This window comes from Neofelis nebulosa, chromosome 3 (assembly GCF_028018385.1).
Source record: "Neofelis nebulosa isolate mNeoNeb1 chromosome 3, mNeoNeb1.pri, whole genome shotgun sequence".
In the NCBI taxonomy this organism is placed as follows: Eukaryota; Metazoa; Chordata; class Mammalia; order Carnivora; family Felidae; genus Neofelis; species Neofelis nebulosa.
Window position 1 is genome coordinate 120754703 of NC_080784.1, and position 13354 is coordinate 120768056.

Here is a 13354-nt window from a genome sequence, read left to right on the forward strand (position 1 = left end):
GATATTTTGCTAATCTGATAGGTTAAAAATGTATCTCACTATTGATCTGACTTACATTTCTTTATGAGTGAAGCTAATCATCTTTTCCTGTGCTTACTAACCGGTTTGCTCAAAAGCCTGTGCCTATTTTTTTAAAAGGTTGTTTTGGTTTTTCTTACTGATTTTCATGATCATTAAGATTATTGATTTTTTTGATATGTACTATGGAAATTAGCTGGTTGTTATTTACTAATTTTAATTTCAAGTTACATCCTTATAGATTTGAACTTGACAGCAGCATATGCTATTCTGTTTAATGGAGAAATTAGATGTAGGTGACCCACCTAAATGCAGCTATATCATTTTAGACAACCTGGAAACAACTGTTCAAAATAATTAAGCTTAAAATAATGCCACATGGAAAAATATGTGAGGGTTAAAAAGCTTGAGGTTAGGTATATAATCAAATTCAATTGAGTGAATCTCTGCAGAGGTAGAATAGAGACAGAATTTCCCTGTGAGTAAAGAACACTCAGATAGGAGGCTCTCACTATGTAATCTATGGTTACAAAGTTAAGACAAGTATAACTGAATTGTCTTGCTTCAGAGGAGACAGAAATGGTAGGGACAGCCTGGAGCATTGTGTAGAGAACGGTATTGAAGCCACCAGAAAGCACATGGAGATGGATTGGGCTTCGAAGGAAAGTAGAGTCCCTTTGAAACTCTGCTCCATGCACTAGATGCACCCCTTGGTTTGCTGCCTTGCAAGACTCTTGGCTACAAGGCTTATTTCAGGTCTACTTTTTTCTTTCCTAGCAACACCTATATTACTCAATTCTACTTTCTGATTTCAAGTAACCCAACATTTGACCAGAGCAGAGCTACAGAGTAAACAAACTTCCTAGCATAAATCAGGTACTCTTATCATCCCTTGTCTCCCATAAGCATTTGCTCTTATCAAAACATTTGTTTTTCCATGGCTTCACTCTGCTTGTGGGCTGAAGCAGAGTTATCACCTATCACTGGTCAGTCTTCTATCTAATCTCAGCTCTGGACTTGAGGGCTATACTGCCTCCTTTGCTTCTCTCTGTGGATTCACTGCTGTCTGTCTTGGGTCCTCCCCAGGGCTGCTGACAAATGTGCCCTACTCTTTGAAGCGCTCTGATCTATTCTCTGCCCCAGGACCGAGGTCACAGTTTCACTTTAGTGAAAGATGCTGCTACATTCACCTTTGTGAATGTTGTGACCCTTTCTTTGTCCAACACTTGGGAAGTTTGCCTGCATTGGCATTTTACAGATTGTCCATTCACTTCTTAATAGTAATCTTTTTTCCAGCATTAAAAACGTAAATTACCAAAGACAGTAATTTTTAAAATAAAATTAACTTTATTTTTTAGTATGAAGGTACTATATGCTCACTTTTTAACTTTGGAGGGGGAAAATCTGAAAGAAAAGGAAAGAAATCATTTGCAGTTCCTCCATCTAAAGCCAACAGCTCTGTAAACTATTTAAATATTTTAGTTTATTTCCTTTCATTTATTCAACAAGAAAACTCTCAAAAATGCTCATAATAAGCTTTTTCAAACTGAACTTTATGGATAACTGTTTTTATGTTGTCACCCCCTTAAAAATCTTCAAAAATGACAGCCAACTCATTATTTCATAGTGTAACAGGTAAAAAGAGGAAAGGGAACTAATAGTTTTTTTCTTTTTTAATGTTTTTTATAATCTTAATTTGATAATTAGATTATTTCATGTTTTTAAGTTTTCATTTAAATTCAAGTTAGTTAACATACAGTATAATATTAGTTTCAAGGGTATGATACAGTGATTCAACACTTCCATATAACACCCTGTGCTCATCACAAGTGCACTCCTTAATCCCATCACTTCTTTTACCCATCTCACCACCCACCTCCCTCTGGTAACCATCAGTTTGTTGTCTATAGTTAAGAGTCTGCTTCTCGGTTTGTCTCTGTCTCTCTTTTTTTTCCCCCTTTTTCCTTTTATTTTGTTTCTTCAGTTTCATATATGAGTGAAATCATATGGTATTTGTCTTTCTCTGCCTGACTTATTTTGCTTAGCATAATACTCTAGCTCCATCCTTGTCATTATAAATGGCAAGATTTCATTCTTTTTATGGCTGAGTAATATTCCATTGTATATATACTACATTTTCTTTATTCAGCCATCTATCAACAGACACTGGAGCTGTTTCCATAATTTGGCTATTTTATATAATGCTGCTATAAACATCGAATTAGTGTTTTGTATTCTTTGGGTAAGTATTTACTAGTCCAGTTGCTGCATCATAAGGTAGTTCTACTTCCAACTTTTCAAGGAACCTCCAAACTGTTTTCCACAATGGCTATACCAATTTGCATTCCCACCAACAGTGTAAGAGGATTTCTCTTTCTCCACATCTTCGTTGACCCCTGTTACTTCTTGTATTATTGATTTTAGCCATTCTGACACGTGTGAAGTGATATCTCATTGTAGTTTTGATTTACTTTTCCCTGATGATGAGTGATGCTGAACATTCTTTCATGTGTCTGTTGGCCATCTGTATGTCTTCTTTGGAGAAATGTCTATTCATGTCTTCTGCCCATTTTTTAGTAAATTTTTTTGGCCAGTCTGTATGGCTGTATGCTGGGCACTAAGTGGATGTTCTCATTTATTTTCACACACACAAAATAAACTTTAAAAAGTATTACCATTTCTATTTTATAGAGACTATAAATCAGAAAGATATAAATAACATGTCCAAAATCACAAAATTAGAAAATGGCACTGTGATTTAAGCTCAGGTTTACCTGACACCAGAGTTACTACTCTGTGATACAACTGTAGCATTGTTGTTCAGGGCACATTTTTATATTTTTGACATCTATTTGAATAACACATACCAAGCACCTTAGAAACATTATATTTCTACACTTTGCACTTCAAAATTAAGTCTCTAAATCCCTAAGTGATAGGATAAAAAATAAACAATGAAAGGAGCCATATCATTTGGAATGGAACATATAAGAGTAGTTTTAGCAACAGGGAAATCAAAGGGGAGATTAGTGCCTGTTGCAAGTGGGCATTAGCTATGGGCACAGAAAGACACAGCAAGGCAAGGGAAATTTTGACCAGTTCCAGTTATACCACTCTTCTCAAAAACTGGGGATTATAGAGAAAAGATCATTATAAACCAAAACACAGCATCTGTTAGTCTGCATTTGTCATAATTTTGCCTGAATTGCCTTCAACCCAGCTGAACATAGGTCCGTGTAATCCTACAACCCAGTGGAAGAACTAGGAACACTTTTTTCATATGTACCCCTGGTAACTCTCATATATGGATCTCTTTACCTTACATACACACACACACACACACACACACACACACACACACACACTTTTTTTTAACCATTATACTCTATACAAAGCTAAATCCTTAGCCGTAGAATACACTCAGTAAATAATAATATAATCCTTATTATTTTGTAACTACTTTGTAGAGCAATACAATATAATAAAAAGAGCTTAAAATATAAGATAAAGTAATTAGGATTCCAATCCCAATTCTACTGCTCTGTAGCTGTATAATCCCCCCAAACTTACATGCCTTCTCTATTACTCTGTTTTCTCAAACTGTAATAGGAAGAAAATAATAATAATATCAAAAGAATAGTGACTACTATGTAGGAAAACAGATATGAAACAATTGTAAACTCAACAGTGCTATATCAAGGCTGGTTTTGAGTTATAATTTGAAAAGCTAAAATATGTTATAAAACTTTGTTTATGCTATAGTTTTCTGACATTATTTCATACTTCTTTACTTGGTTTTTCCATATATCATTAATCTTGCCATTTATTGTATTCAAATACGCTCACCTTTTTACAACCTCTGTCATTTTTTTTTCATCTATTTTCAAATCCAGTGCTTCTTCTGAAGACCTTTGTAGCTGTGGGATGGTTTTTCTGACATATTTTGAATCTTCTGAATCTTGAAATACTCTTTCTGAGAAGGGAGGTATCAGCTTACGTAGGTATTTAAGTCATGGTAAAACTTCCATTTCTGGGGGCGCCTGGGTGGCGCAGTCGGTTAAGCGTCCGACTTCAGCCAGGTCACGATCTCACGGTCCGTGAGTTCGAGCCCCGCGTCAGGCTCTGGGCTGATGGCTCGGAGCCTGGAGCTTGTTTCCGATTCTGTGTCTCCCTCTCTCTCTGCCCCTCCCCCGTTCATGCTCTGTCTCTCTCTGTCCCAAAAATAAATAAAAAACATTGAAAAAAAAAAAAACTTCCATTTCTGCTCATTTTCTTCCTTTGTCCATCCTTGAAAGTGATTTATGTTTTTGAAAATTCTTGCTACTGCTACAAACAGATGTATAAAGTAGCCTTAAGCATTTAGTGTGGACAACGTAGTTTTCATTCGTCTGCTCTCTTTTACACTTAGCCTATTCGATGACTCCGTTTTCTTTATAAGCACATTCATTTTGAAGTTATGAAAAAGCATTAAGAGGGTACATTTTGACTCTTCTCCCATTTTTAAGTCTTACAATATATAAACCTATGTCTGATGTTCAACTAGTCTAAAGCATTACAATCAAAAAAACAAACGGTGGACTTTGTCTACAGTTTGGAAATGAAAATAATTGGATGGAGAAAGCTTTTTAGGCCATCTGCTTTCATTGGAATTCTGAGTACATTAAATATTTTTGAGGCCTTCCCTTAAATAATTAGTCATGGTAACAAAAGGCTAAGTAACCTAAGATTAATAGAGTTGATTTTTGTTCTGCACTAATGTGGATAGCAACTAAAGTCTGAGCTATACCTATGATATACTCTAAAAACTAAATTAAAAAGTAAAATTTAAAGATACGTAGAAAGGTGGGCAACTGGACTCCAGTTTTGGTAGGACAATTTAATTGTCATTAAATGATAAAAGATCTTGGATGTTATATAAACTTCCCATTTGACAGATGAGAAGAAAATAAGGCACTGAGGGACAAGTGGCTTGCATTTAGCAGGTGGCAGTATTTGACCTTAGCTATTATCTGATTCCTTATGATATGAAAACATAACTCTTTGCATGATGTAGGAATAGAACTGTATAAGTAAATCAACCAGCCCCTTCACACATGAGCTCTTTTGTAAGCCAAGAGGAAACAGAATCTTCACCCTAATAAACATACCAGAATTTGTTTAAAAATAAAGAAAACAGAGACACAATGTAATCTTCCTTTGTTAAACTGCTGAATATAGATATAGAAAACCAGATCCTCAAACGTGTGTAGTTTTAAGTGTAAAAGTGTTGTCTAAAAATAGATTCTTATTAGTTGACTGGAAAAATCTGTTCAATACAAATTTTAGATACTATGATGGGTACTGCTAAATTGCCCTCTAAAAAAAAACCACTATCAATTTGTTCTCCTACCAATTAGTGAGAGTTTCCTTATAATCACAGATACTTGACATTATTAAAACTTTTTAGTAGTTTTTGTAATGCCTCCTCAAATGTGACATATCATTTTAATTTGTGTCTCACTGATTACTGAATTTTAACATCTTATGTTTTTGGCCATTTGTGTTTCTTCAGCTATGAATTACTTGTATATATACATTGCCCATTTTTTTTTCTTTTACTTTCTATTTCTTTTTCTTATTGCTTAGATTTTGCTCCTTATTCTGTTATGCACAGTACAAATATTTTCTCCTGGTTTGTCATCTTTTTGTTCTTTGTTTGTGTATGGTTTCTGTTGCCACAAAACATTCTAGCCTTGCTATCGTCAGTTGTGCCCATCTTCTTTTAGGATTTTGGCAGTATGTGTTATAAAGTTAGTACTTTTATCAGTTAGGATCTTATCAGGCAAGGGAAATCACATGATAACTGGAATAGGGAAAGTTAATTATTAACCATACCAGGGGATCAGATAACAAGAGATTGGCTTGTAAGATGTAAAGGACCCCTGAAGAATATAGGAATAAGCTATAAACTCCTAGCGCTCAGATTAAGCATCCCCTAAGACCTCCCCACTCCACCCCACCTTCTCCCACCCCCAGGGCTCAGAATCCAGATCATGTTAGAAAGCCTTTATTCCCTGGATGGTGGAGAAGGCAGCCATGGTGCCCTGCTTGGACAATTTGCTGGAAATCTATACTCCAAATTCACCTTCTAGCATGCATGGGGAGGTATTTTGCCCAAGGGAATAGGCTATGAAACTCCCTTGCAGTAAGCTAGGAGCGGCTGCTGGCCACTGGGTGCTGCTGGCTGCCATGCACTATAGAAGCCCAGCACTGGAGAAGATACCTGGGTGCTGAAGAAACCCAAGTGTGCTATAGGATCCTGCTGGGAGGAGCCCCAGAAATCAGGAAGGAGAGTATCTTCCTTGCAATATCTCTTCAGCACTCTCTACTGACAAAATTTAATATGATGCCAGCTGGCAAAAGAGAAATATTTAAAGGCTTAGCTTAATTTTCTGCAGAGCAACAATGAAATGTGGATTTGGAACCAAGGGGTAAAAAATTAACAAGTGGCACAGCATTTTACTAGACCTGAGTTATATTTCTGTGCATGATTTGAGACAACCTTAAATGATGTTTTCTATAAAGATAAAATAAAATGGGAAACAAAGGGCCATCAATAAAGAAATGATTGAATAAACTATGGTACTACCATACTATAGATTACTATATAACAATAATGAGATGTGTATCTAGATATATGTGCTACTATTATAAGATCTCAAAATCATATTGTCGAAGATTAACATAAAATTTTAAGTATAAAATACTAGGTATTACATATGTACATACACACGTATCATATATTTAGAAGTAGAAACCCCCCTAAGATTATTTTATTAGACTTTTTATAATTAACATCCACTTGCAAACCAACTCTAAAGCACCTCATATAATAACTGTGTTAGAAATATCTTTATGCAGTTTTTTTATCTATTTTAGCTAACCTCTTATTTATAGGTATCACAGAAATAGGGACACCTGGGTGGCTCAGTCGGTGAGCATCCGACTTTGGCTCAGGTCACAATTGCACAGTTTGTGGGTTCGAGCCCTGCATCGGGATCTGTGCTGACACCTTGGAGCCTTGAGCCTACTTGGGATTCTGTGTCTCCCTCTCTCTCTCTACCCCTCCCCTGCTTGCACTGTCTCTCTCAAAAATAAATAAACATTAAAAGAAAAAAAAGATGTCACAGAAATAAAGCCTATCTCAGGTCAAATTGACTCAAATTTCAAATTAGTAAAATTCTTAGAACTTGTAACTTCATGTAATAAAAATCTGTGTGTGGGTGTGTGGGTGTATTTCTTTTAGGCAGATGTTGAAAAAATTATTGCAGTTGCCTGGTACATCTTTCAGCCCCTTCTGTTTGGACTGATTGGAGCAGAAGTATCTATTGCATCTCTCAGACCAGAAACTGTAGGTAAGAATTTCAAAGTAGTACTTTTGTTAGAATCAACTTTTATATTCAGTGGAATACCTTTATTAGGTATATTTATTGTCACAATTATATAAAAAGCTAATAATGATCTAAGTCTCTTACAGGAGTTGGCTAGAAAGTAATATTTGTCAATCTAAGGCATAAATTTTATACCTTTAATATTATTCTTTGTAAAGAAAAGTAACACTGCTAACTACTATCTAGAAAATGCAGGTCTTAAAAGTTTTTTGTAAGGATAAAAATGTTCAATTAGACTTGTTCTTATCAAGGGCCAGAATTGCAAAGATAACTACTCAGTTCTATAATATACATCCATGGAACAGAAATGTCCATTCGAGCATTCATTCATTTATTTATTCATATATTTGAAAGCCATCATATTAAAACTTTTTATTCATAACACCACACTTAAAAATTTATTTGTACACATGTACACACTATTTCTTCTTTCTGCTCATTCCATATTCTTTCATCTTTACTAGGAATCCCATGTCCCTGCTACTTTCTTCTGGATCTCACACATCGATTCTTCCCCTTTTCTCATATATCTTCAAATATCCATGTCACAGTTCTTTCCTCTTCAGAATTTAAACGAACTCTAATCTCTCCTATCTCAGTGTCTTTCCATTCCAATACATACTACAACATGGATGAACCCAGAGGACAAATACTGTATGATTCCACCTATATGAGGCATCCACAGCAGTCAGACTACAGAAACAGAAAGTAGACTGGTGCCAAGGACTTGGGGGAGGGAGAAATGAAGTGTTAAATAGGTCAATTTGCAAGATGAAAAAATTCTGAAGATTTGTTGCACAAAAATGTGAATGTTTAACTTAATGCTACTTACCTTGTACACTTAAAAATGGTTACGATGCGGGGGGCTCTTGCGTGGCTCCATCAGTTAAGCATCCGACTTCAGCTCAGGTCTTGAGTTCGAGCCCCACTTCCAACTCTGTGCTGACAGCTCAGAGCCTGGAGCCTGCTTCAGATTCTGTGTCTCCCTCTCTCTGCCCCTCCCCCTCTTGCACTCTCTTACTCTCTCAAAAATAAACATTAAAAAAAATCTTAATAAAAAAATGGTTACGATGGCAAATTTGTTATGTGTATTTTACCACAATTTATATTTATATATAAATATGTAAATACATAAAATTTCCTTTCTCCATTTCACTCCCCCCCCCCCATCTACCATGCTTCTTCTTTATTCCTCTTTTCAAACTTTTCCAAAGAGGTAACTGTATCTCCTTTTTCCATTTCAACTCTCACTCTGTTCTTCACAACATCTCTGCCCAGCTTTCACCCATATTACAACCAACCCTGCTCTCACCAAGGTTATTTTGCTAAATATACTGAATACTTATCAGTCTTTTTTTTTTTACGTGATCGTTCAGCAGCATTTGATGCTATTGACCTCTTTAAAATACATTTTACATTGAATTCTGAAACTTCATATTTTTCAATGCCCTTTGAGTCCTCACTTACACTGTATATGGCTTAAATTCTACTCTTCATCTAAGTTCTTCCAAAGCCTTCTGTGCTTCTCACTCTATATCATTTTTCTGGGCTCATCTATATTCAGTAGCTTTGATTATAAACTATATAATTCCAAAATTTTTATCTCTAAATCAGTGTATCTAATTGCTGATTGGAAATCACCACTTGTAAATCTCACAAAACTTCCAAGTCAATATGTTCAAAACTTCTAAATCATCTTTTCCCCAAACCTTCAATGTTTCCTCCTGGAAATGAACCAAATCATCCCTTTGGTTTCTTGTACTTCAGGCAACAAGTACTTTTGAACCCTACCAACCTGATTTGCAACAAATGATGATAAGAGCAATGTCCTTCTATACAGAGCCACACTTTTTTGTAAAGAAGCCATATTGCAGATTCACAGTAGATCCTCCAGCAATGTCTATCTGGTGTTTTACTAACCTTTGAACTTGAGAAAGTCATTGATCCTTTCTGAACTTCATTTTTTTTCAACTGTAAAATAAGAAACATTTCCCCACAGGTTGTAAGGATTAAGTAATGAGTGCACTTAAAGCTGAATGCAGAACCTAGCACACAGTAAACACTCAACAAATGTTACTTTTTAGAAAATCACCCTCTTAGCAGTCACCTTAGCTCAGGTTAGCACCTTTCTCAAGTTCAGTAGCCTGTAGCAGCCCTAGTCACTGTTCTTGTTTTGCAAATCAGGATGAACTTATCTCTGAGCAAAGGATTCTAAAGGACTGAATGAAGTATCTGTGCACGTTAACCAGGGCTAATGGGCAGTCAGTGTACACACCAATATGGTGAAACAGATGTAGACCGCCAGTGTCTATTCTGATAGGTTAGTGCCCAGCCAGCTCTGTTCTGATTGGCTAATTGCTTCCATACTGGCTGATAAATATCTTCAGTGTCACCTCTAGTTTATACTCTGTAAATAGTTCTCAACCATTTTGATGAAGACATTAATGTTTTCCTCCTCTATGACCTCTTACCAGTATGTTTATATTGCCCTTACCTTATAGCATATTAATTAGCTGTTTATGCTTCTCTTCTCCTCTGACTTTGAATTTCGTAGAGGCAAAGTCTGCACATTATGCATTTTTGTATACACAATATGTAGTCCAAATCCTGTCATGCATAGTTATCATTTAATGAATTCTTGTTGAATAAACACATGGAAGAAAGTGTGGTTCTTGCTATACAGCTTAAAAGAAATAACATTCAAATCTCCTTTGTAATATATATCAGATATCTCTTTTTTTTTTTTTTTTTTTGCTATGGAGAATTTGTGCTCAACCTTTTTCTTTCTTTTATTAATTTTTTTTAATTTATTTATTTTTTAATTTACATCCAAGTTAGTTAGCATATAGTGCAATAGGGGCACTATATGATTTCAGGAGTAGATACCAATGATTCATCCCCTATGTATAACACCCAATGCTCATCCCAGCAAGTGTTTTCCTTAATGCTCCTTACCCATTTAGCCCATCCCTCCACCCACAACCCCTCCAGCAACCCTCGGTTTGTTCTCTGTATTTAAGAGTCTCTTAGGTTTTGTCCCCCTCCTGGTTTTTATATTATTTTTGCTTCCCTTCCCTTATGTTCATCTGTTTTGTATCTTAAATTCCTCATATGAATGAAGTCATATGATACTTGTCTTTCTCTGACTAATTTTGTTTAGCATAATACCCTCTAGTTCATCCATATATCAAATATATTTCATTAATTTCTGGTTTAATCTAGGAAAAATAACTTCTTTCAAACATGTGGTTTGATCCTTAATGTTGATGTTTTGATAAATTATGCCTAATCATTTTTGTCTTTTTAATTTTTTAATATATTTAGATAATTACAGTTGATAGTATTTTGAATCAATAACCATGAGTTTCATTTTCTCCCTAAGTATTTCATTACATCTAAAAATTAAGTATTTCTTACAGGCCTTTGTATTGCCATCCTCGGCACTGCAGTATTGATACGAGTTTTGACTACATATCTGATGGTGTGTTTTGCTGGTTTTAACATAAAGGAAAAGATATTTATTTCTTTTGCATGGCTTCCGAAGGCCACAGTCCAGGTAATAATGGATAGGATGGCTTAGCATCTTAACTCCTATTTATATATGGTATCTTGAACTTTTGAATAAGAGGGCTAATTCAAATTTGGTGAAAAAATGTAATTGAAGACTGATTTACAAAAAGGGTTTATACTAATCTACTGTTTAAAAGTTTTATTTTGAGTATATTGATTTCCTAAATATGATGGCTCATTTAAATTTATCTAGATCACCAGATTTACTTAAATCAACTAGAAATCCAATATATCCCTACACTAAGGAGAAAGTAGTAGTCACAGGAAGAAAGTGTTTGAATTTTTATCAGTCAGAGTTCTCTAAATCACCCAGAAAGATAGTTGTCAATCTTTTGACAACTTGGCATTTCAATATCTTCCAAGAAGAGAGTAAAACAGAAATAGCATGGCCCATCTTAGTATTTGGAAATACTTCAGTGTCCGTATGACTAATGATCAGTTATGCTTGACCACAGTCTTTATATATAAAGGAGAAAGATTTATTAAAAACAATTAGGAAAATGCTTTATTGCCTTCCTAGATTATTGGTTGATATTAAAATTTTCAAACTAGCCGAACCTCCTGTCAAATGTATCAATCACATGACCCCAAAACTGTGCACTCTCATGAGCAAGGCATGAATATAGGTGCTTGAAATTACTGACCACGTATTTGATAGAATTTAATTACTAATTAAATTACAACTGTGTAGATTATTATTCGTTGCAAATGTAATATATTTCTGATTATGTTCCATATTTTCAAACTAAACATAGCACACAAGATTTAACTGTCTCTTCTCTGATTATTTTGCAGTTGTTTAAATATGCACATTTCTGTTTCATGAAATGAAAATCAGATGTTCTTAATTTAGGAAGCTTTTGGGGATATGTATGCTCTATAACTATGCCAGATTTTGTGTGGCTGTGAGCTTCGGCATTATTCCAGAGAAGTTTTCATTTCCATCAGACTTTCAAAGACGTCTGAGACATAATGGATAAGAATACTGTGAGGTTAATAGTACAGTAAGTGAAATAGTTTCTCCCTCAGAGTGTCTTCAGCTTCCTCGCTACCTTTGGTAACTTTAGTGGGTAAATATCAAATAATCACTCTAGTAGCTTTGGTATGAAAGATTTGTTTCTAAACATTAACATTTGGAAAATGACACTTTCCTGCTTTCAAAGCCAATTATAAAATAAGGAAACATTATCCAGAACCTGTTGAATAATGTATGTTCTGTGAAGTAAGTATTGTATAAAAAATTTTTTCTCCTCTTGCCACTGCCCAAGAAACAAAACTGTCTTATATGTTTTTTCTACATTAGTGTTTTTCAAACTTTTTTGCTCATGTATACTATAAGAAATATATTTTAAATCACAACTCAGCATATGTACAAGCCCCAAAACACACATGCATACTCACACACACAACAGAAAATTGAAAACTACACATCGTAGTATGTGCACATCTTCTCAAGAATTCTTGAAATGTTGTATTAGTTATGGTACAAGGTAAACTGCAATAACCACGAACCTTCAAATAAATTATCTGGGCATTCCAGAGCTGGCAGCGTGGCTACTACCCTCAGTGTGTGCCTTCCACCCATGAGTCCACCTAGAGAGCAGTCTACTAATAGCATTTATCACTTCTGCTTGCCTCTCAGTGGCCAGAACTTAGAAACATAGCTTCATCTAGTTGTAAAAAAAGGCTGAAAAAAGTCTCTTTGTACAGTAATTGACCAGCTGAAACTCAAGAGTTTCATTATAGAAGGATAAAGGGGCATTCAGATATTTGCGGGCAATTAGTAGTCTCTGCCATGTGTCTTATGCACACTGATATTTTCTCTTCTGTTTGATTATCCTCCAGGCTAACATTGTTGTGTTCTGTGGAATAAGGGAATAACCAGATCGTTTAATATGTTATTTTGCCATGTGCACTGATAATACTGCATTTTGCCTGTAAAAAAGGAAACAAAAATTGTGTAAGGCTTTTCAAAAGCCAAATCTTAAATAAGACATTTTACCAACTCCCAAGGCAAAAATTAACTAAATACTGAATAACATTAATTTCAAGTTTTGAAGGTGCCTAACATTTTCAAGTTTCATGATGTTTAATAATTAGGCTCTAAAGCAAAACATATTCTTTTGTTTGTTGTTTAAATTTTTTTATATAATTTATTGTCAAATTGGCTAACATACAGTGTATACAGTGTGCTCTTGGTTTTGGGGGTAGATTCCGTGATTCATCGCTTACATACAACATGGGCTTTTATTATTATTGTTGTTATTTAAAACTTCACCATCTTCCAGTATCACTGCATTTTTTCGTCTTGTTTTTTTTCTTAATTCAGAATTCTA

The 13354-nt window shown here is 35.0% G+C and overlaps 1 protein-coding gene across 5 annotated transcripts in view; it reads left to right on the forward strand.

Annotated features, from left to right (window-relative positions):
• Positions 1 to 13354, forward strand: part of SLC9B2 (solute carrier family 9 member B2) — a 54126-nt gene that overhangs the window by 36419 nt on the left and 4353 nt on the right. For 3 of the 5 annotated variants that reach the window (XM_058721774.1, XM_058721775.1, XM_058721777.1), the window contains 2 exons: positions 7304 to 7412; positions 10868 to 11004. In XM_058721774.1, coding sequence (XP_058577757.1) covers positions 7304 to 7412; positions 10868 to 11004 — 246 coding nt within the window. Of the gene's footprint in view, positions 1 to 7303; positions 7413 to 10867; positions 12023 to 13354 lie in introns of all 5 variants that reach the window. The other 2 variants (XR_009259413.1, XM_058721776.1) reach the window with 2 other exon arrangements.